This window comes from Ascaphus truei, chromosome 4 (genome assembly GCF_040206685.1).
Source record: "Ascaphus truei isolate aAscTru1 chromosome 4, aAscTru1.hap1, whole genome shotgun sequence".
In the NCBI taxonomy this organism is placed as follows: Eukaryota; Metazoa; Chordata; class Amphibia; order Anura; family Ascaphidae; genus Ascaphus; species Ascaphus truei.
The window spans coordinates 133,651,169-133,674,970 of record NC_134486.1 but is presented as its reverse complement, the minus strand read 5'-3'; the positions used below and the strand labels follow the sequence as shown (position 1 = coordinate 133,674,970).

General features: G+C 41.7%; 1 protein-coding gene across 3 annotated transcripts in view; it reads right to left on the bottom strand.

The window, feature by feature from the left end:
* Positions 1-10,215: 10,215 nt before the first annotated feature.
* RASGRP3 (RAS guanyl releasing protein 3) overlaps positions 10,216-23,802 on the bottom strand; it is a 120,431-nt gene continuing 106,844 nt past the window's right edge. For all 3 annotated transcript variants that reach the window (XM_075596624.1, XM_075596626.1, XM_075596625.1), the window contains 5 exons: positions 23,060-23,207; positions 21,037-21,073; positions 17,233-17,358; positions 16,109-16,476; positions 10,216-11,153 (listed from right to left, as the gene is read on the bottom strand). In XM_075596624.1, the coding sequence (XP_075452739.1) occupies positions 11,145-11,153; positions 16,109-16,476; positions 17,233-17,358; positions 21,037-21,073; positions 23,060-23,207 (688 nt within the window). In that variant the 3' untranslated portion in view covers positions 10,216-11,144. The remainder of the gene's footprint in view (positions 11,154-16,108; positions 16,477-17,232; positions 17,359-21,036; positions 21,074-23,059; positions 23,208-23,802) is intronic.

The following is a 23,802-nucleotide window of genomic DNA, read 5'->3' as shown; positions in this document are numbered from 1 at the left end:
CTCTCCCCCCCCCACACTCTCTCTCTCCCCACACTCTCTCTCCCCCCCACACCCTCTCTCTCCCGCACTCTCTCTCCCCCCACACTCTCTCTCTCCCCCCCACACTCTCTCTACCCCCCCACACTCTCTCTCTCCCCCCCACACTCTCTCTCCCCCCACACTCTCTCTCTCCCCCCCCCACACTCTCTCTCTCTCCCCCACACTCTCTCTCCCCCACACACTCTCTCTCCTCCCCCCACACACTCCCTCTCTCTCTCTCCCCCCCACACTCTCCCTCTCTCTCTCCCCCGCACACTCTCCCTCTCTCTCTCCTCCCCAACACTCCCTCTCTCTCTCCCCCCTACACTCTCCCTCTCTCTCTCCCCCCCACACTCTCCCTCTCTCTCTCCCCCCCACACTCTCCCTCTCTCTCTCCCCCCCCCACACTCTCCCTCTCTCTCTCCCCCCCACACTCTCCCTCTCTCTCTCCCCCCCCCACACTCTCCCTCTCTCTCTCTCCCCCCCACACTCTCCCTCTCTCCCCCCACACTCTCCCTCTCTCTCCCCCCCCCACACTCTCCCTCTCTCCCTCCCCCACACACACTCTCTCTCTCTCTCTTCCACATGCTCTCTCTCTCTCCCACACTCTCTCTCTCCCCCCACACTCTCTCTCCCCCCCACACTCTCTCTCTCTCCCCCACACTCTCTCTCTCTCCCCCCCCCACACACTCTCTCTCTCTCTCCCCCACACTCTCTCTCTCCCCCCCACACTCTCTCTCTCTCCTCCCACACTCTCTCTCTCTCCCCCACACTTTCTCTCTCCCCCACACACACTCTCTCTCTCTCTCCCCCACACTCTCACTCTCTCTCTCCCCCACACTCTCACACTCTGGATCTCTTATTTACACTATATATCTTAACTGCCCTATACTACACCGAAATAACCTATACTGCTTTCTTCCAGATCTGACTCAAGCTTCACACGGAAGACATCGGAACCCCCCCCCCCCCTAACACAGAAGACAGGTAAGGAACACCTCCCCTCCAATGTATAACATTGGGTGAATGAGGGTACCTGGACATTGAGGGACTGCGGATCAGGTAAGATCCCAGGCGGGATTGCTGCTTTAGATATTGTGAAGCGGGGACGTCCAGACACTGGTTAAGGGGTTCAGGAAACTAGTCATTCACACCTGGATTTATTTCTAGATCCAACATTTACTTACACACACACACACACACACACACACACACACACACACACACACACACACACACACACACACACACACACACACACACACACACACACACACACACACACACACACACACACACACACACACACACACACACACGTAACAAGGAATAATTGTAGTATAATGTAATACAATAAATACATTTATGTCAAAAACGAATGTTGTTCTGACTAGGAATTTATTAAATGTATTTTATTTATATATTTTATTTTAAAGCGAGGTTGGGGGCTGTACTAGGGGCGGGGTTGGGGGCGGGACTAGGGGCGGGGTCGGGGGCTGGACTAGGTGGCGAGTAGATTTCTTGGTTGGGCGAGTAGATTTTTGGGTGATTTGTCGAACACTGTATATATATATATATATATATATATGATTTGGGCTGGTGAATCGCTGGGCTAACCACGCAGTTAAAGAGGGCTGGACTACAAGTGTAAATATACTCCAAAGTGGAGCAGATTTTGTTTGCGGATTTTCACATGTTTGCTGTGTTTAAAGCGACAGGTGCAATAAAGCCTCATTTAAGTTTCACTTTAAACGGTCTCCATTGCGTGCCTCTGAACATGTCTCTTACATATGGTGTCAGAAGTGGGATGAGAGGTGGCCCTTGAAGTTAAAAGTGGCCCCAGAGTTTGCTGTGAATTTTTTTTGTGCTTTTTGCCTGCATGCAGTCTTGCAAACAGCCTGAGCAACAAAAACAAAGATTCACCTGCAGCAGAGACCAGAATTAAAGAGCTACACTGCACTGAACAAAGCCACAAAACCATAGATAGACTATTTTCCCCGATCCCAAGAGGAGAGAGAGAGACTGTGCTTAAGCAGGTAAACCGTACTTGCCTATCACAATAATGTGTAATATCGTTGTTGATAAATGGGCTTTGCCTTCCAGCCATAGTCAGGGTTCAAGAAGTGAGTTAGCGCTCCAGATGAGATAGGCTTTGTATATTGTTTTCTTTTTAAAAAAATGGTGTGAGGCTAATGCCTCTGCTGAAGCAAGGAGATGGGCAGCTAGCAAGCATTGTATTTAAAGAAATAGTGCCCCAATTCGTCAAGGTGAAGAATGCACTTGTGTGAGAAAAAAAAACCCTGGGAATTTAAAATGGCCGCCCAGCTGAAGTCAAATACAGACTCTGCAAAAATGGTGAAGAAAATGTGTTCCTGGTGTAAATAACCCCACCACACGGAGCAGTGTCCTTTCAGGCCTTATTCAGATGATGAGAGTGAATAAATGCACAGTACTGCTAATTTTGTTAAACATACCAAAGGGAAGAAAAAGTCTACAGAGATGCCTGTGAGAGCTATGACCTCTACAATCAAAATATGCCCACTGGTAGGACTACCACAATTTGGGGTTCTAGTGAATACAGTGACAACAGCTGCAATAGCGCCTCCTGAGTTCAGGAAGAAAAATATACCTGATAGCCCCAAAATGGAGGACAAGATGTGGCATTTCTGTAATGAATCCTACCCCACGGAAGAGTGGCCCTTCCGGTCCGATAAGGAGGACATCTCAAGAAGAAGACATCTCTTATGGGGAACCCAAACCGAGTCACACCCACAAAACACCCCAAGAATGGTGGGGGTGCCTGAACTCGGTACGAAGCGAAAAGACTGCTCTCTATGATGACGAATGTGATTAGCAAAAGCGGGAGCAGCGATCTCTGAATATTTACGTCTAACGGGCGTGCTCGCCACAAACCGGGACCGGACCGCGGGGCTGAGGTGGGATGTGAATACACCGACCTTAGACCACGCAGACGGTTCAGGATTGCGCAGTTCGTAGTTGTTCATAGCAGGGTCAGGGTTGGAGACAGTAGAAACATCGATAACCAAGCAGGGGTTCGGCAACTGGAAGTCAGGTGAGCTCCGCTTCAGGGAAGGAGCCGCAGCAGCGCGGGAGTGGCCTCTATGTGAGGAGCAGGAACGGCCCATGGTATCGGTCACAGCAAAGGGAGGATGCAGGCCGGACTAGGCACACCGCAGGGCAGCACTGGCAGACCAGTGCTTCAGCACAGGACTCAGAAGGCAGGCCTCTGCTATGGGAAAGGCAGCAGGCCTTAGGGAACAGGGAGCTGAAGGGTACGCTGGGGATCCAACACTTCAGCACAGGAACCAGGACACAGGCTCTGTAATGGAGGTACGCAGCAGGCCCCAGGAACCAGGAAAAGGGAACAGGAACCAGGAACAAGAACTAGGAACAAGAAAACAGGAACAAGACGGCCAAACAGGTATCATGTGGCAAACACCGTTACATCCTATGAAAAAGGACTATGCTCGGCACTGAGGCAATGTAAGAGAGCAGTATAAGAAGGCCAGCGGGCCAATCCCAGAAGAGAGGTGTGAAGGCATTCCTCCAATGAGAGAGCACCGAGGCAGGACTGCAGTAATTGCCAGCACAGGTGGATGTGAGAGGAGGTTGTCTGTAAACAGCACAGTTCTGTAAGGAAAGGGTTTCCACCAAACCCAGGAGCAGATTCCTTACATTATGCCACCTAAAGCAACTGCAAGGGAAATATGGCGGATACAGTTAAGCTGCTGAAGTTTCATATAAAGACGGAGACCCCAGTATTCCTGATGAGACGGAGTCGTCCAAAACAAAAAGACGAAAAAAGAAAAGCGGTTCTTCTCTTACCGTGGAGGGAACAGACACATCTACAGATCCCGCGGAAAAAAAGGGGGTCCGAGATGCCATGCAGCCTAAAGAAAATGGAGGATTTGTCCCGAAGGTGACAGAATATCCAGAGGGCCCAAGGAAGAAGTCGTGTAACCCAAAGAAGTGTCTGTCCATTGCTCATAGAGAGAAACCCTCAAACAGCCATACCAGGAAAGCGGAGCTGGATCCAATGAGTGACGATCCCTTGACCAGCCTTGAAGATGCCCTGAAAATTGCCAGGCATGACTGTGATCTGCTCCGGGAACAATTGAAACTGGAGAGGGAAGATAATGCTGCGCTACAGAAGACTGTTCTCCCAATGTACTCTTGGAGAATCTAAGGACACATCTAGATACAGCAAATGCTACTATTACCACCATGGATGGAAAACAGAGTCAAGCTGATAGAATGATTGCTATTCTGAAGCAGAAGTATGAAGAAGCACTGAAGGAGATTAGTCTTTCAGCAAGACGTTCGCAAATGCTATAGAGAGGTTGAAGTCTCTCAGAATGAGGTTCACATCCTCCGCATAGGACTGAATGCCTCACACCAGGAGGTCAACAGTTTCCGGACAGAGGTGGACATATCCCAGAAGGAGGTTCATACACTCCGCACAGCACTGGATGCCACAAACCACGAGATCGGCAGCTGCCGCACAAAACTGGAAGTCTCCAAAAAGGAACTTCACAGTCTCACTGAGGAGCTGGACAATTCAGAAAAAACTATTGTCAATCTTAATATAGATCTCAAATTCTCTCAGAAGGAGCTTCAGACCCTCAACCTAGAGATGGAGGTCTCACGCCAGGAGACAGTCAGTCTCCAAGCAGAGGTGTGAAAATGGAAGGCGGACTACAAGGAGGCCCTGAATATTACAGAGACTGAAAAAAGAGAAAATTTAAGACTAAAAAAAGAAAATTCTGAGTTGACAGACCACGTCAATGAAAAGAACGAAGAGCTCCAAGAGCTGGAAAAAATAAAGAAACTTCTGGAAGGTGAAAATGTTGAAGCAGAGCAACGACTGCAGAACCAACTACAAGGTCTGCATAAACACCTCCAGAATGCCGAGGAGAAACAGCGAACTCTAAAGGAAGAAAATCTGCAGGCTGCTAAAGGGTCTTCTTCCCCTCCCTCGTATCAATTGATACTTTGTAATTTATATATTGTATAATTATTTTGCAATAGTTAAGTGTTGGATAGATTTGTCATGATATTCCTATCTGCCAGCCATTGGTCACCATATCTAGTCCACCTTGTCACTCGCATCTTTTTTCCTCTTTGCGTTTCCCCTTTCTTTTACTTGAATCTCTCTTTATTTATTTATTTTATTTTCTCCCCCCTTTTTTCCCTCTTCTTCTTCCTTTTTTTCCCCATTTTTCCTTTACACTCGTTCTTTTTCTTCTTTTTGTTTTTTTTCTATCTCACCACATGTTTTAAATATATTTCTTTATATATTTTTCCATTGACGATTATTTGTTTTTTAATTATAATCCACTATTTTGCCTTTTCCCTTTTTTATCACTAATAAACATAATAAACAATACATTATTTATTGACACCTGATAATGATCAGCATTATCATATCAAATTTTAATATAAAAATGTCAATATATATGAATTTACAATGTCCTTACTATACGAATGATATGACATTTCTACGCCATCATATGTATCTTAATGTATTTGATTATGATGTATAAAATGGCATTTACATGTTTTTAAGAGGAAAAAGAAGAAACCACATTTTTTTCCATTTCCCCTAATCATTTGTAATTGACCCCTGCTTTGTGGGGGTATATAAAGACAGAGACCAAGCATAAATGTGAGCCCCTGATGAAGTACAAGCTGTGGGAAACACAGTGGTCATGTTACACCACAGCTGTTCCTATTTGGTGTCTCACTTAGCTCACACAGTCAGACACACCAGAGCTAACCACGTCAGAGTCTGAAGCCGCTGACGAAACCAGCAAGTGCCGGATGCTCCAAACTTGCAGCGCGGGACATGGAGCTGCTTAGGCTGCAGAACCTGCTTGCGCGTGGACAGATAAAAGTTGTGATCGGCGTTCTGTAAGAGAGTGATGGGATGTGCGGGGGGCGGGGCCATGATAGGGGGGTATGACCATGACAGAGCAAAGCTGCACTTCCATTGGCTGCCCATTGACCACGTGATCACGGCAAGGGACGGCAAAATTCTTGTCCTCCCTCCCAGCGTACGCATCATCGCGCTTTGAGCACCCACACACATGGCTACAGGGGCCTGCCCCATAGAGGGCTGTGCTGTGCACACACCATAGCACGTGCCGCCGCAGCGACTGGGAAGCTGGCATTAGTGTTGAGCCATGCTGGACGTTCACCTGGCCCGATGAGTAGTGAGCAGTTATTTGCTCACCATCCAGTATCTTAATGTAAGTGTTCATATACAGATACAATAGATTTGTTCAAAAAAGGTTGGACATCTTTTTAGATGGGAAATGTATACAGGGATATACCAAATAAGTATACATGGGAAGGATGTTGATCCAGGGATTAATCCGATTGCCAATTCTTGGAGTCAGGAAGGAATTAATTTTTCCCCTTAATGGGGTTTTTTGTTTGCCTTCCTCTGGATCAATAAGTAAGTATAGATCTAGAATAAAGTATCGGTTGTCTAAATTTAGCATAGGTTGAACTTGATGGACGTACGTCTTTTTTCAACCTCACCTACTATGTAACTATGTAACTATGTAATATACTTTTTATTTCTGTGAATACAACTTTTTACTTATCTCCGGTGCGCTTTGTGTTTATTCTTCCTATTTATGGAGATCCCTTTCGGTGATATCTTAAGGAGCCTGGAGTGCTACTACACAACAGCAGCAAGGAGATTCAAGTTGCACTAATACATTTACCTACAAAACTCTGTAAGCACGAACGCAGTTTCACCTCTTCCTAACTGACTGAACATTGTTAAGTATAATCTAGTAATTGAACAGAATGTTATGTAATGTTTGCAGAAATACATGTTGTATGTGACTAAAAGTGCAGTGTTAATGAACAAGCAGGTAGACATTTGACCAAGGTCGAAAAACGTAGTTCATGCTGGCACTAAGTAGTAGGTCACCTTAAACATCTAGTGCTTGTTGTTTTGTCTGTGATAAAAATAAGCATTCGTGACTACTGAGGCTAAAATCTATGAACTTGTCACAGCTTCACAGATAAGATGGAGAACCTAAAAGAAATTTGCAAAACTCATGCCACTTTGGGGGATAAAAGTGTCTAAACAAGTAGAACTACTGTATTAATAGTCATTCTCTGTGTAATGCTTTGCAGGGCACAATCTCTTAATATAATCAAACAACCTAAATTATATTGCAGACATGTGGTGTTTGTTTCCAATTCTGTAAATGAGTATATTAAATGTGCATGCTAGCGTTACAAGGGCATCTATTTTAGTCATGTAGTCATAGCATATCTTTAGTGCTATGGTGCATTCACAGTGGACAAGCTTTAATGTCTCATGACGTTCCAGAAGGCCAGCTGTGAGGTTACTAGTGCATGTACCTTTTTGCATGTGGTAGGTGTAAAAAATGCACAGCAATGCAGGGAAGTTGATAAAAATATACAGGAAGCTAGTTCTATAACAGGAAATTTGTTTCTATATAAAGAGCAATCTTATTATATTGATAAAAAATGAAGAAAAGGAGCGTTATCCTGACTACAACTCTTCTCACACACTAAATCCTGTCTGTCAAACAACAGGCTGTTGGAAACAATATTGAGAACTTAAGTAACAGGGGGTTCTCTAGCCACAGGTGACACCGAGAATACGGAGAATTTTTGCTATTCACCCTATTCCCTCCTTCTTTTTCATATGTTTTGTCATTGTACTGTCTGGCCAACAATATAAAAGCAGAATAGCTAATTAATTAAGTTGTCAAACAAGAAGACTATCAGCATTCTGTTTCCTTGAATAGTACAGACATACATCAATTATACATGCAATAATTCAATTAGCCACTTCATCATACGTAAACGCATCTGTGACATTAAACAAGGCCGGTGTTCAATATGTTGGATAAATTAGGTTTGCCTTTGCCAACATTTGCTTATCAGATTTTCAAAAAATATTGTCTAACTAAAGAAGAAAATATGTATGAATGACAGACTTGCAAAGAGACAGCTGATTTGCATGTTTTTTTTTTTTTAGCAAAGATAAAAAAAATCTATGATAGTGCTGTCGATGCGGTGACAACGTTTTCCCCCTTTGCCTTGGATCCTGATACAGCCCATTTCCCTGCTGTGGATGCCAGCAATATATTGCACTGCAATCAATTAACCTTAATAATTGTCATGACAAATGTATGATTACTAAAGTTATTCCTGGCATGCAAAAAAACAAAAAAACTGAAAGCATAACACCACACACTGGGGCACCTACTCCCTTTTATACTCCTCATACCACCCCACCCACCCCCCCCCCCCCCACACACACACCCAACTACAGGCCTATTAGTCAGGCACAATATTCTCATAGGCCTTTTCCCCAGCGAGGACTAGGTTACAAAAGGCTTGTCTTTAGACAATATTGAATAGAACCCAATGTGTGCCAGCTTTTCTATAGCTGTATGATTAATCCATGGGAGGATTCATGCAAGGCGTTATTATTACACTCAGTGATAAGTTTTGCAACAGCTACTAAAACTCACTTACATGCTTATTTTGTTATGTGACATATAGCTGACAGGTTACCAACTTAAGTCAGATACACATTTCCTGTTAATAACACATATTAATTATTTCTTACAAATTTTAGTTGATACAACAGTCGACAGAGAAGCCCAATGCTACATCCAACATAACAGAAATACACAGTAAAATACTTATATATTCTCTTGAAAAAGGGTCATTTAGTTTAACCCTTTGGCCAAAGCGTTGTAAGCTTGCGAGCCACGAATTTTAGTTGCAGCAGTTTATTATTAGTCTTGATTTTACAATGATATAGCTACAACAACATTTGTTTTGGTTAGATTGTGTGTTATAGCTAACTAGGAAAATGCTATATTTGATACGGCATTGTGGGATGAGCGAGTAAACCTAATATGAGAAAGAATAGCACGGAATGAAACATGGGAAAAACTACATTTGAAACACCATCAATTTGTGAATTTTGTCATCAAATTGTCCTAGAACTGTCAAACTTCCGTTAAAAATGGTCATGCTTGGCCAATTTAATTCTCACACTATTGTGTGGCATTATAACAGCCTATAAATAGTATAAAAAACAAAGTTGTCCAGAAAGACTGGCTAGTGTCTGTCACAACGATCAAGCCTGAAGTAAAAAAAAGAAATGTAAATACTTCAACTCTCGCATTATCGCAACTTGAAAAGAAATAAGTTTAATATAATATCACTCAACTGCAAAACAATCTCTCACAATCTAACACAATCTGAGTTGCAAAGAACTGTCAAAGTTGGATAGCAAAATACAAAACTCATTATTCTCAAGAAGGCTGTGATGTACAGATGTAGCAAGCCATAACTCTTCAGGTGCCACAGCCATTCCTGGTCACAGCACTGAAGGATTATGCTGCAGGGGGGTCTCATTCAGAAGCATAGACCCCCAACAGCGTGATCGGGGCAGACACTGTCCCTGACTTTTGCTTGTTCGTCTGCAGGGCAGGGGACAGTAAGCTTTGCTACATCTGTATGAAACGTTTTACTGACATTGTGGATACTGTGGAAAGCCAATCAAAAACCTATTGCGTAGTGAATAATTATCACTGCCACCTGGATGTCAAAGTAAATCTACAGGTTGTTGTTGTACAGTGTTTGTTACCAATTTAATTTAAATATTTAATTTCTCTGAAACGGTTCATTGAAATAGACTGACAATGTTGTAGAAGGTGCAAAATAATACATTTAATGTTTTGTATCAAGAATACGGTCAATGAGATGTACCGTTTTTTTAATCACTTTAAAAAAACTAAAAATGTATTCCAAGATGGGGCTGCACCGATTTTATTAAAACTTCTGGCAGATCTAAGTTAGGGTGGCAGAAAGGTACCCTCAACATTTCATGAGAATCAGTCAAATGTATTGCCTGTGGAGAGAGAACAAATAAACAAAGAGACACAAATAAAACATACATCCATCATATTATCAACACTAACATTTACATAGACTATTAACAAGTGATAATAGCTATCATACTTGTATTAATATTCACCACATGCCCACTAAAAAGATAGGTGGTAAAAACATTCTTATGCTGCCCTTTCACTCTCATGGACTAGTGCCATTGGCCACTGCTTGGCAACTACTATATATATAAATAAATAAAAAGTATAGTGAGCATTAGTTTGAAACAATTCTTTTTATTTGCTGCTTTGTTGGTAGAGGAGCTAGTTTACTATTTTTAGACTTAACATATTCTGTGGTGTTACTTGTCTATATGGAAGCCTGAAACTTGTTACTAATGCACTGACTATTCAACAGCATCGTCACGCCATTAAACCATACAGATAATATTATAGTGAAGGGACCCTCAGACTGTAACATACAGTAACGATTCAGTCATTCACTGATAGATGAGATGTGTGTACAGACCATCAGGCTATGCTTGTTGCTATTTGCAAACCATACAGAACAATGTGGATCTTCAACTTCCTTAATTGCCTTGCACATGTATGTCACACTGTATATGAAGAATATACTGTAGTAACAAAGGAGGGAGTATATGAAGAATGTCACTAAACAACATATCTTTTGACCTGTTGTGCCTTTTTTTGTACAATGTTCACAATGTTCTCTTGTTGAATTTTAGCATTGTTCCAACAGTATTCACAGAACAGAAAATGGGATCAATAAAACATGACAGTTTTTCAAGGCGTCCTCCTCTTTAAAGCTACTTTAAAAAAATAAATACCCATCTCAAACAGGAACAAGATAAAACTAATTCATTTAAAGAACTGTTGGAATGTAGTGGAACACAACAACCAAAGTGCAGAGAACACAAAAATAGAACAGTGTGAACTATTAGTCTTGTCTGTCTTCTTTCAAAGCTTTCCCCCTGTTGGAGACTCTTCAAACAGCGGATTAGAGGTTGGATACATTTGCTGTCTGAGCAAAGAAACAGTGCATCCTGACTTCAGAAATATTGCATCTTGACTACTTCATCTTTTCATTGGAAAGTAGATCCTGCTTTTCTAGAATCCACCGAGTTGCTTACAGGATCCTTCCACTTGATAGCTTCAATGGTCTTCTTTTGACTTCAACACAAGCAATCAACTATCCTGTAAACAGAGAAATTTGTATATTAATAAATGTGGACTTGAAGAGACCATTTAAATCCCAATTTGAAGACAGAAAAATAAGTGTCAAGTTCTATTAATCGAAGATTATATATATATATATATAAATGCTGCCGTGGAAGCACTGTATGTTAGGTGATAATGGTTAAAGGTAGGGTTGCAAACCGTCTAAGACATGTGAATGTGCTCACAAGTGATCTTTTTATTTGCTATATGCTATACGGTGGAGGTTTCTTGTCGCTTTTTTCACTCACCATAACTTAAAATGTGTATGGTAAATCCTACAGTTTTGAAAATTACAAAGCCAGTACAACCAACCTCACACTTATGAGACCCATTAAGGTCAACACATGTAGGTGAGTGGTTTCTCTGGATTTGCATCTGATTCCCATGCTGTGCTTAAAAGCTGTGTCAACAGCGAGCATTGGCTTATAAGGGTTCCATGTAAAAATGGATTTCAGGCAAAAGGTGACACGGTGTGCTCATTTGCATGTCATTTCCCAGAATCCCTTGCTGCAGTGGAAGCACTTTATGCTAGGTGATAATGGTGAGAGGCAGAGTTGCAGATCTGTCTAAGACATGTGAATGTGCTCACAAGTGATCTTTTTATTTGTTATATGCTATACCAGTGGTTTTCAACCAGGGTTCCACGAGCACCCCTCATGGGTTCAGCGACCACCAGGGGGCGAGAGCCGGGACAACTCTCCCAGCTGTCCAAGGACCTGCGCGTGGCTGCACCCCCAAAAACCAGTGACTCGATGTCTCCCGAGCTAAGCAGCAGCAGCCAGCAGCTCACTGCTATTCTTCATCTCTCTGCCTGCTCAGGTCAGCGTGTGCTCTCACAGGGAGTGGGCTGGTGAGGGGGGGACACATTCCAAGAGCTTCACTCCTGAACTGGTCCAGACAGGAGGTCAGAGTGTGTGTATCTGTAATGGGAGAGTGTGTGTAAGTGGGAGAGTGTGGGAGTGTGTGTGTAAGTGGGACAGTGTGTGTGTAAGTGGGTGTTTGTGTGTAAGTGGGAGTATGTGGGTGTGTGGGTGTAAATGGGTGTGTGGGTGTAAATGGGTGTGTGTAAGTGGGAGAGTGTGCAGGCGCGCAAGGGTGGAAGGGAGAGTAGGGGGAGAGAGAGGGGGTTAAGGAGGGAGAGACAGTGGGAAGGGGGACGAGAGACAGGGGGCGAGGGTTGGTGTTCCCCAGAATTTCAAAATTGAATTCTGGGGTTCCCTAACCAAAAAAAGGTTGAAAACCACTGTGCTATACAGTGGAGGTTTCTTGTCGCCTTTTTCACCCACCATAACTTTATATTGTTTAATCTTTCTTTAAATGTTGACAGTACAGTACATACATAAAGAGTACACAAATAAAAATATATATACAGTACAAAAATAAACACATATAACAAATCTAACAGAACAAACAGAGTATTATCTAATACTGTAGAACTGATTTATTAAAAAAAAAAAAAAAACACATGTAGGATACTGCATGGATTTCTCCTTTAAGATGCAAATCCCTACGTGTGATCACTTTACATTATAACCTTAACATGATTCACCCTAGTTAGTTATTATCTTACATTGTGGTTAATTAACATTCTAGTAGTTTCAAGCCTGTTAGGAATATACAGTAACCAAACAATTGACATTTGACAACGTGAAACAAAAAACAAAGATTATATTTAAGAGTCTACTGCTGAAGACATTTCTGAAAACTGAATTAATAGAACATAATGTTTCTTGTTAATAATGTTTATTGGCTATGCCATGCCTGTTCCCCTTGCAACAATGATTTAGTGATTTAGTACATGTCCAGCAATTCTGTATTTAGTTTTTGAGAATAGAAAGTGAAACATGGTACTGTATTTTTGGGACATTTACATCTGTCCTGAAATAGTTTGCACTTTCCTTTGAAATGTGTTGATGCTGTACAAACACACATATTAAAACTACTGTATGTACAGATTATGACAATTCAGATTGTTTTCTCTTGAAATTATTGCCTTTCACTTACAGTAGCAGTTTCTCTGTTAACACTGCAATAGTATTTAGAAGGATATTATACCTGGTCAGCTTTCAAAATTACAAAAGGATGCTTTGTGTGCATAAATATCTTTAAAGAAGTGCTGAGAAATTTGAAGACACATTTTCAGTTGCAGAATGTGTTATTAATATTAATATTATTTGTATTAGACATGCGGACCTGTTTAAGACATGCAAATGAGCATACAGTACGGTAATATTTCCATTTGCTATATGCTTTGCAGTGGAGGGTTTTTGTCACTTTTTTTACCCACCATAACTTAACTAAGTATGGTAAACCCCATCCTCATTGCTTCATTTTTGCAAAGCCGGTATAACCAACCCCACACTGATGAGACCCATCAAGGTTGAAACGGCTGTCTGTGGGTGGGTTTACTGGCTATGCATCTTAACCCTGGCTGTGCTCAAAGCTGTGACCATGCAGCAAGCTTAAGCCTATAGGGAACCATGTTAAAAATGGTTTTGACGCAAAAGGTGGCACTGTGTGCTCGTTTGCATGTCATTTCCCGGAATCCCTTGCTGCAGTGGAGGTGCTGTGTGCTGGGTGATAATGGTGAAAGGCGGGGTTGCGGACCTGTCTAAGACATGCAAATGAGCATATGGTAATATTTCCATTTGATATATATATATATATATATACATATTTGCTTTCCTGTGGAGGGTTTCTGTCACTTTTTTTACTCACCATAACTTAACTCAGTATTTTATATATATATATATATATATATATATATATATATATATATATATATATATATATATATACTGTAGTTCATCTATATTCCAAGGTACAAATTCAATAAAATCCTCACTTTGTTGTCCAAAATATAATTCAAATTCAATGAATCTGCTTTTAAATAGTGTGATGTTTAATGAAATTCTCTTCTATGGTGACCTATGTGAATGACATGCATGCAGTTAGGACCACAGACATGGGGGGTGAGAGCCTGGACAAGTATCCCGTGCCAGCGACTGCGGAGAAGCCAAGTCGACCAGTGCTGGAAGTTGGGCCTGGCTCTCCCCAGCTCCTATGGCCTCTCTCCCAAGCTGGGCCTCCCTCTTTCGCCAGTGTATGCCGGAATCTGGGCCTGACTTACGGGCGAACCCAGCTTCCCGCGTGCATCGTGGGAGAGATGGTGGCCCGGCAGGAGGCTCAGTGGGGGAGACAGGCCCACAGCAGCTGGGGAGAGCCAGGGCATCAGATGCCTCAAACCACCAGCAAGCTAAGTGTGTATTTGGGGGAGGGGTGTGGGGGTGTGTGGAAAGAGTATTGTATTTTGTGTGTGGGGGGGGAGGAGGTATCGTACTTTGTGTGTAGGGGTATTGTATTTTGTGTGTGGGGGTATTATATTTAGTGTGTGGGGGCGGTATTGTATTTGTGTGTGGGGACATTGTATTTTGTGTGTGTTTGTGGGGGGGTATTATATATTGTGTGGGGGTTATTGTATTCTGTGTTTGTGTGGGGGGGGTAATGTATTTTGTGTGTGTCCAGAAGGGGGGAGGGGGGAATGAGTGTGAGGAGGGGGGATTGAGGGAGCACGTTGAGTGAGAAGATTGAAATTAAGTGATAGCAGAGGGGGAAAGTGTGAAAGAAGAGGGAGGTGAGGGAGTGAGAAAGGGGGAGAAGAGTGAGAGTGATTGAAGAAGAGAGGGGGGAACAGTGAGAGATTTATGAAGGGAGAGAAATACATGGGGAGATGGGGGAATAGAGGAAATAGGGGCTTGCAAGTGGGCATGATTTGAGGGGGGGCTCACAAGGCTGCTGATACAGTGGTGGGGGGCCCACTCAATACTAGTCCTGGGCCCTGGCAAATCTGTCGGTGGCCATGCATACAGTATTAGTAATGCGTAAACAATTCCGTTTGTGCAATTATTGAGAAATGTTACTGAAAATTCACCAATAAGATTCACCATGAGTCATGCCAATCTCAAGTATAACTTGATCTTAAATTAAATCTCATTTAAGAAAATATATATTCTAGAGGGTTACGGAGATTAAGTGAAGTGTTTTTTCTTGTGAGAAAAGTATTTTCAATAGAGAGACATTGAGCTAACCTACAGGTATTATGTAATATTCTATGTTATCACCACCATTACATCCTATGGAAACTCTGTGATATTCTGCATTATAACACAATGTCTGGGAGTTATCAAAGCGAGATGTGGCATATTACTCCCGATCTGGTGGTAACTGCTATTCAGGTCGATGGCAGTTACCACCAGATCAAGCGCAATATCCTCCATCGCACTTTGATTACTCCCGGCCAATATGTTATCAGTGGGAGCAATGAAGTCTCCTACATATGTACTTTAACCTACAGTACTGTTTATGAAATGTGCATTCACTACACAGAGGTTTAACCTCTGTATTTATCACCCATGATTGGTTGGTTTCCTGTTTAAACTTGAAGATGATGAACTTTCTTTGAACTCCCAGCAAATCTTCAGAGGCACAACGAGTTGGGCTGGGAGCACAAAAGCCATTTATTGTTTATGTTGGTTCATTCCAAGACATAGAGCACTATGCTTACTCACTAAGTGGTGCTATCATGGGCATAGCACCCATATAAGCTTACCATTTCAGTACACGTAGCAGAGTATAATACTGACTTGGGGTTAAAGAACACACCGGTGCTAGCATTAGCAGCTTTAAATGGCAGTGGGTACTATACAAAATTGTGCTTACAAACTGTTTACCCTACCTGCCTCCCCTAGCTAATCCATAATACACCTTTCAGTGTCAACTGAGTGGGCTGTAGGGTATCTTCCAGCCCTGGAAGGTGTCTTATGGCATAGCCCCACTTAATAAATATGGTTAAAGTCAGAAGCATATACTAATTTAGACTCATATTCCTCGCCATAAATATTTTATTTTACAAAAAATACAATGTTATTAACCTCTGTATCGTTTATCTCCCCCTCAGTGTCTGTTCCATTTTGATCTATGATGTGTTCTGTGATCTGTACTTCCATAATATCCATGTTGGTATGCAAGCTTGGCTTTTCATTTTCCCATTTGGCAAAACCTTTGTTCTTCGTAGACTTCCCATAGAACTTGCACTTCATTTTTGGAAACGTATGAGATCCAGAGTCACTCCAGCCACGTTCCGGCCACATTGGATCGGTCTGTGTTGCCTGGCTAGTGGTTGGCCGCTGTAGCCGCACTGAAATCTTTCTAGAAGAGCCAGTGACCAGAGTTATAGCTCTTCCATCCAAATCCTGATTTTCTCTTCCAGTGGTCGGAAATTCAAACACATCATCTTGTGCTACAGAAAAGATATATAAGTTTTATTGCTCTATGGCTATAATTAAAAAGATATTGTATCATCAAAATAAACACATTGCCATAGTATGCTCTTTTCCTTAACGTTTGTATATACTTTCCTATTCTCTTAAAAAAAATGTACATACTAAACAAGTCCTTTTGGCCCTCAGGGACACATGAATTTACTAGGAGCTTCTAGGATAAATAATAATCAACTACTATATCTGATATCCCCTCGATTGACTTCTTGCATAACGATTGGCACAATTATGTGTCGTCATCAGTCCTGTTCCTTTCTTTGGTGCTTATTCAATATGCTGCCAAGCTGCCTTCCCTGTGCCTTTAGTCCCATTCATTTCAATACAGCTGATTACTACCCAAGCACTTGCAAGTGGCTTCACTGCATATTACATAAAGGACTATGAAAATATAAATGCAAGAGACTGGGGCCAGTATGACTTTTTAAATAATACTAATTGTTACATGGTGATGTAGTTCTAACTCACATGGTTGTTAATAGTAACAAAGAGTTGATCTGTCACAGTTATACATATCGTATGTTTTCATTCATTAAGAATTGGTGCACAAATAACTTTGTCCACTAAACTTTGCGTCGGGTCATTTCTCAAATTATATTGGAAGCTTGAATACCTTGTAGCCTACAGTATTAATGCCTGAACATTTGTAGAGAAAGAAAAGGTTTGAGGAATATTTATGACAAGCGTATTGAATAGCTTATCATAGATGAATACTTTACCTGGGACCAGTGATGGGCTGCTAGGAAGAGAACCATTGTTGCTGCCTAAGGAGGTTCCTCTGGAGAGTTTTCTGCATGCCAACACTAAGAGGTCCTTGCACTGCTTGTGACAATTAGCACCACAATCTAGGAACAATGAACACAAAAAGGATATATGAGACATACGTAGACTGTGTGTATGGACAGTATTCAAAGCAATAGAAGAATAGCATAAAAACACATTTAGATAGAAATATTTCTTTTTATAGTTGAAAGACTCACTTAAGACCAAAAAAATATTTTAAAACAGTTTTCAAAGCAATTCGTTTCCTGGAAAACATTTAAATTGTCCATAACGTGGAAATATCCCTTTTTGTCTTGGAAATGAAATTAGCTTTTCAGTTGAATAAATCCCTACTATTTGACTTGTCAATCTCCTGTTTCCTGCACATTTTGCTAAATTGGCTTTATCCCATGATGACATCATAATCATGCAGGGTATCAAAGAAAGGAAGGGGAAAGCACTTTGCCTGTGGTAGGATAAAACATGTAAAAGGGATTAGCTATAGAAAGCAAAACACCTCACTATGGGGTAGATCCTCAGAATTGCACTAAATACAGGCAAATTACTTTACCTTACCTATTAGGTACTGATGCAGCCACGAGTATCCAAACACTTGCCTGGGAAAATCTGGGGCAATTCCCCAGTAATGCTGCAACATTTCTGTGACATTTCTGCAGACAGACTAATGGCTCATCGGATTAACACAGCGGGGGTCCCTGGCAGTCCCATTCAAACTGAATGAGACTGCCAGGTACCCCCGCTGTGTTAATCCGATGGGCCATTTTCCCCCTTCTAGGTATCCTCAAGGCTAATGATATGCAAAAGTAAGGTCCCAAAACAACCATGGTAATGTTACCTGGATGAACAGGGATTACCCCATAGCCTAAAAAATTACACTGCACATGCGCATTGGGAAAGAATGTTATTAGGGAACATTAATATACTATACTATTTAGAATATTATATACTGTATGTTACATTTTTTTATTTTATTTTTTATACCCAGTGCCTGAACTGTGTGCAATGAAATATTATTTTGGTTACTTATGTCTCCTTGAAAATCATTTTCTCATAAGCAGATCCATGCTTGTAAACTCATACTTTATACCATAAATTATATACACAATAATAGGCCAAATAAACATATTTAATATTCATATTCATCATTAAACAACATATAATTAATACCTTTTTTTTTTTTTTTTTAAACACCAATTAATATTCATTTGTTGCTGTGTTTCGGCCATTTATATGTTCCACCATATATCTGTTAGTATAACATGTCATGAAAGGGTTAATTACACTCAGTCCATTCATATGGGTACCACTTAAGACCTTCCCTTTTCCCTTGTAGGTTATTTGGAGAAATAACACAAAGCTCCTCAGGGTTTAGAAGTGAGTAAGGGCAGCTTTCAGCAGGTGCCAAATATGGTTACGTTATTAGCATAACCTTAACCGTAACGGCGGTCTGAGGATCTCCATTGGTAGGTAAAGTGCTAATTACATATGATTTGCATATGAAGAAGCCTAAGGTCTGTTAAAATTTAAGATTCTCTTATTTTTAAGGAAAATGGCTGAACAACGTAGCGATAAGCAGCTTTGGGAATATGCGTTACGGATATAATTACGTTAAAATGAGATAACATAACCTTAAAAAATTAGTGACCTTTTGAGGATGTACCCTCATATACTGTGAAAACAACTAAACATTGAAAACCTATATTCAAATTCCTTTAGCGATCCCATTTAAAAAATACATCAGTGACACATTTACAGTAAATAGTGATATAAATGAATTGCTGGAAAAACCTAATTAAATTATTGCCCAGGATTGAATAATTGTGATTTGTTTTATTTTACATAAAAATAATAGTACCATAATGTAGTGTGTAGTATCATTATACACTAGCTGTATTATTTTATATAGAAAGAGAAGAGTGGCTAAGTTTTACTACTGTAAATACTGTGGGGGCTATGCACTAAGCAGTGATAAGTCATTTTAAGAGCGCAAAGTGCTCTTAGAACGTGAAGTTCCGCCGAGCGCTATTCACTAAGCCGCGCAAACAGGCACTTTGCGCTCTAAAACTGACTTTTTCCTGGACATTTTTCAAAGTCCAACTTTGCTCGTACGATGAGCTGTTTGCGCTGAATCCTGCCCTTCTGCGGGATTCACTAAGCAACGCAAATTTATCGTACATGAAAGTTGCGCTGAATAAAGCTCACCAGCTAAAGGCAGGTAATAAAAAAAGCAGGACTTAGAAAAAAGTCTTTGTTTACCTTTTTGCAGGCACAAAACCCATACAACAGGCCCGCGAGTGTCCCCGGCTCACCCCACAGGGGTCCCCGAGGGAGGCCGGGGTCGCACGGATGTCCCAGGCTGACCCCGCGGCCATCCCGGAGTACCCGCGAGAGTCCCGGGGTACCCGCGGGCCTGCGGTACCAATGTTGTGCATACAAAAATACTAAACATTATTTCTAACTAAATACACCCCCCTAACAGATACAGTACAATAATGTGCAAAATAACTATTATCCAGATATGGATAATAGATTATTTGCCCATTATTAAACACTGCATTAGCATACCTAAATAAAGTAAATAAAACAGTAGCCAGCTAATCCAATGAATACAAGCAGTAACAACATCATGTTACATGCGCCTTTTTTTTCTATCAGCTAGCGTACGTGAAGTTTAAGAATGCTAGCAGGGGGGAAAAAAGCAACACGTACGCTGTGGGTATTTTGAGCATGTACGTTAAAAAATGGGCGTCCCCGGCCTCACTTTTTAACGGACGTGCTTTTTTTGAACATCAGAACGCAAACCCATTGAGCTTAGTGCATAGCCCACTGTATCTTTGAAGTGCATCCATGTAGTTTGAATCCGAGGATCATGCTTTTTTTTTTTTACTTGTTACACGTTTAATCCTGATGAAGGTTTTGTTTCCAGAATAGGAAATAAAATATTGGTGTCTACCACTCCGGTTTTTACCACTTAACTAATGGAGTGCTTGGTTAATATCCAGTTTCTGCAGGTGATGTCACTGCAGGTACCAAAGGCATATGTTACAAACCCTTATTTTGGCAAGGTAGTAAACTTTGGCATGCTACTTTATCAGGCAGTGATACATTTGGCTACAAGCAGTTTAGAACTGGGAAGTTTTGCTTCTGTTGCATACACTATGTTAAATAAATAAGGTACATTTTCTCTTGTTTCATGACAAAATTGTAGCTATATTTCATGATGCTTAAAAAAAATGTAAACTTTCAATCACAGGCAAGGTGCAAATCTTACCTTCCAGGAAAATAGCTACAATATTCTGCATTTGCTACTGAATAATAAATAAACTCAACTTTCCCCTACCAGAAGCATCTTTTTGTTTATACTTGTGAATGTCCTACAGCAGCAGTGCGCAAACTGGGGGGCGCGAGACTGAGTACCGGGCGCGCAGGGTTTACAGAGGCCCCATGCGCTTCCAGAAGGCACTTAAATTAAGTGCCGGGGGAGCTGCAGGGCCTCTGTAAACCTAACTTACCTTGGCTCTGGCGGCTTCTTACACGCGTCGCCATGGCAACACATCGTCAAATGATGCTGCAAGTTCAACGTGCCATGATGACGCCAGAGCGGGGGTGAAGGGGGGGCGGAGGTGAGGAGACCACCGGGCAGGGGGGCGCAGGGTAAAAAGTTTGCGCCCTCCTGACCTACAGTATATGTGTTTTCCAAAATAATACCCAAATTGTGAGAATATTCACTTGCTATTTACCTTTGCACTTGCATCCTTGTTTGATTATACCCCAGAGCTGCAATTAAAGACAAAATATGGAATCAGGAAAAGCAGGTCATAGAAAAGGAAGTACCAATAGCTACACTAGCACAAACAGGATATAACAGCACTCAACACCCTTCCTGTCAAGGACAACCCTAATACCTCTGGAAAGCAGCAATTTTTCAATGTAACATTATGACAAGCTGTTATTTGATCAAACCAGGCTAGGTGAGGTGGGTGTGGCAATCTAAGTGCATACTTCAAACGTCAGAATTGGTGCCAACACTCACAGTATTGTATATTTCTAACAAAAGCATTTCTTTTAAAGATGTTATCTTTTTTTAACTCTTTTTTTATTATTCATTTTGCAGAATCTTATAAATACTGCATTTTACTATATCAATATTGCCTTTTCAACATTTTTTAAATTTTGCAATAAAACAAATCCACATTGTGACAGCATATTGTCATTTTCTAACAGCATGGATGTAAGCCAGCATAATACATCTTTTTGCTTTTTCCTTTTTCTTGTTTGTTGTGTATCTCTCTTTTCAGTATTGCAGCCAAAAGGAAAAAACAAACATTTGTAAATGATCATTTAACAATAAAACATATGAACAAACAAACCATCTGGACCAAAGCCTGTATTATTTTTTATAGGCTAAAGCAGTAAAATTCCGGGCATTATTGAAATCACTGCTCTCTGATTGGTTTGAATTCTGGGCATTATTCATTCAGCAATGCCCGGGATTTTTAGCAACTTGCCAATGCACTTTTCAGAGATACAGGGAGGCGCAATGAAAATTTGAAATAGAAAAACTTCCAAATTTTAAATTGCTAACTGTAAATACCTCTCCCGGTCTAAGTTCCGGCAGCATCTCCGCCCTCTCCTCTCACACAGCATGGCAGCATATATAGTCTCTCTCACAGCTGCTAGTGCTGTCAGAAGCTGCTGTGTCCCAACTAGTAACTTTGTTACTTGCAACAAAGTAATGTTTATCACCACATCTATACATCTGTAGCTTGTGCTAAGGTCATTTGTATTTCCTTTTTATTTACTTCTCTCCACATCTCCACCCACCTCTCCCCCTCCACATCAACCCACTTCCCCCCTCACCTCCCTCTCCCCCCTCACTTCCCTCTCCGCCCCCTCACTTCCCTCTCTCCCCCCTCACCTCACTCTCTCCCCCCTCACTTCCCTCTCTCCCCCCTCACCTCCCTCTCTCCCCCCTCACCTCCCTCTTCCTCCCCTCACCTCTCTCTCCTTCCCCTCACCTCTCTCTCCTCCCCCTTCACCTCTCCCTCCCCTCCCCCCTCACCTCTCCCTCTCCTCCCCCCTCACCTCACCCTCTCCTCCCCCCTCACCTCTCTCTCTCCTCCCCTCACCTCTCTCTCCTCCACCCCCTCACCTCTCTCTCTTCTCCCCCCCCCCCACCCTCACCTCTCTCCCTTCTTCCCCCCCACCCTCACATCTCTCCCTTCTCTAATTATATTGAAAGAAGGAGTTTCTGTCGGCTCAGCGCCCCCCTCGCAGCGGGCCCAGCCCCAATGTCGGGCGGGCTCTTGTCCCTGCAGTGCCACTGCGGGCGCTGCAGTAGCCAGCGGGGACCTTGCCTAACAGTCATCGAGTAAAGAGGTTTACTTCATTTCTATTGTTATTGAAAAGTCATATCAAAGACACTGTTATAGTCTCACGTCAATCATACAGTAAGTATCAGTTCCAACTTTATAAGATATGCACAACAACAGGAAACTTGTCAGTTGGTGACTTCATTTATTGCTTAACCAGGTCATATCCTACTCAAGAACACCAATCTTAGCACAGGTGTGATGCTTCAAAAATATTTACCCGGCAAAGGATTCTTTCAGCTCTTTATTATTTTTGAACTATTTCTATTTTTCCTATACCACAAAAAAACCCACACTTTTTTATTAACACGTGTTCTCAGTGATGCCTGCTATACAATGCATTGCAGATCCTCCTGACATGTGAATTTAATATGCTGTAAAATAAACTTACAAATCCTGCACAGTGTTCACAGAAGGTTGGTTTCAGATAAGTCATGTCCTGAAAGTTGTGAACAAAGCCTGGTCCCATTTTACAATGAAATTGGGATTTGGCCCTCAGAAAATAAGCCATCATTTCATCTTTGCTGATGAGGCCATCTCTGTAGGCATAAAAGAGGAGAAAGGTAAAAAATGGTGCCAGCAACAGGTACATAATTATGGTGCCTCATGATATATATATATATATAGCAAATAAAAAGATCACTTGTGAGCACATTCACGTCTTAGGCTGAGTTTATAGTGGAGAGTGGCTGTGCTCTCCAGCGCTGATGCTCACCTCTCGCTTACCAAGCAGCTGCTTTTCATGTTCTTGCCCCTCAGACAGAGCGTGTGCTCTGGTAGGTGGGGCTTGTGGGGCGGAGGTGGGTCGGGAGGCGGGACAGGGATCTGTGTGATGGATATGTATGTATATATATGTATGATATATATAGATATAATATATATACAAAATATATATAAAATATATAAATCTCATTTAATATATATCCCCTATATCCATGGATATAATGGATATTTATATATATATGGACCCCAATTTTTTTTGTACACTGCACACTGCACACACTCACTAAACACACTCACAGCACACACAGCACCAGCACACAGCACTCTAACAGCACACTGAACACACTCACTGCATACACTGCACACACACACAGCACACTGCACACACTCACTACACACACTCACAGCACA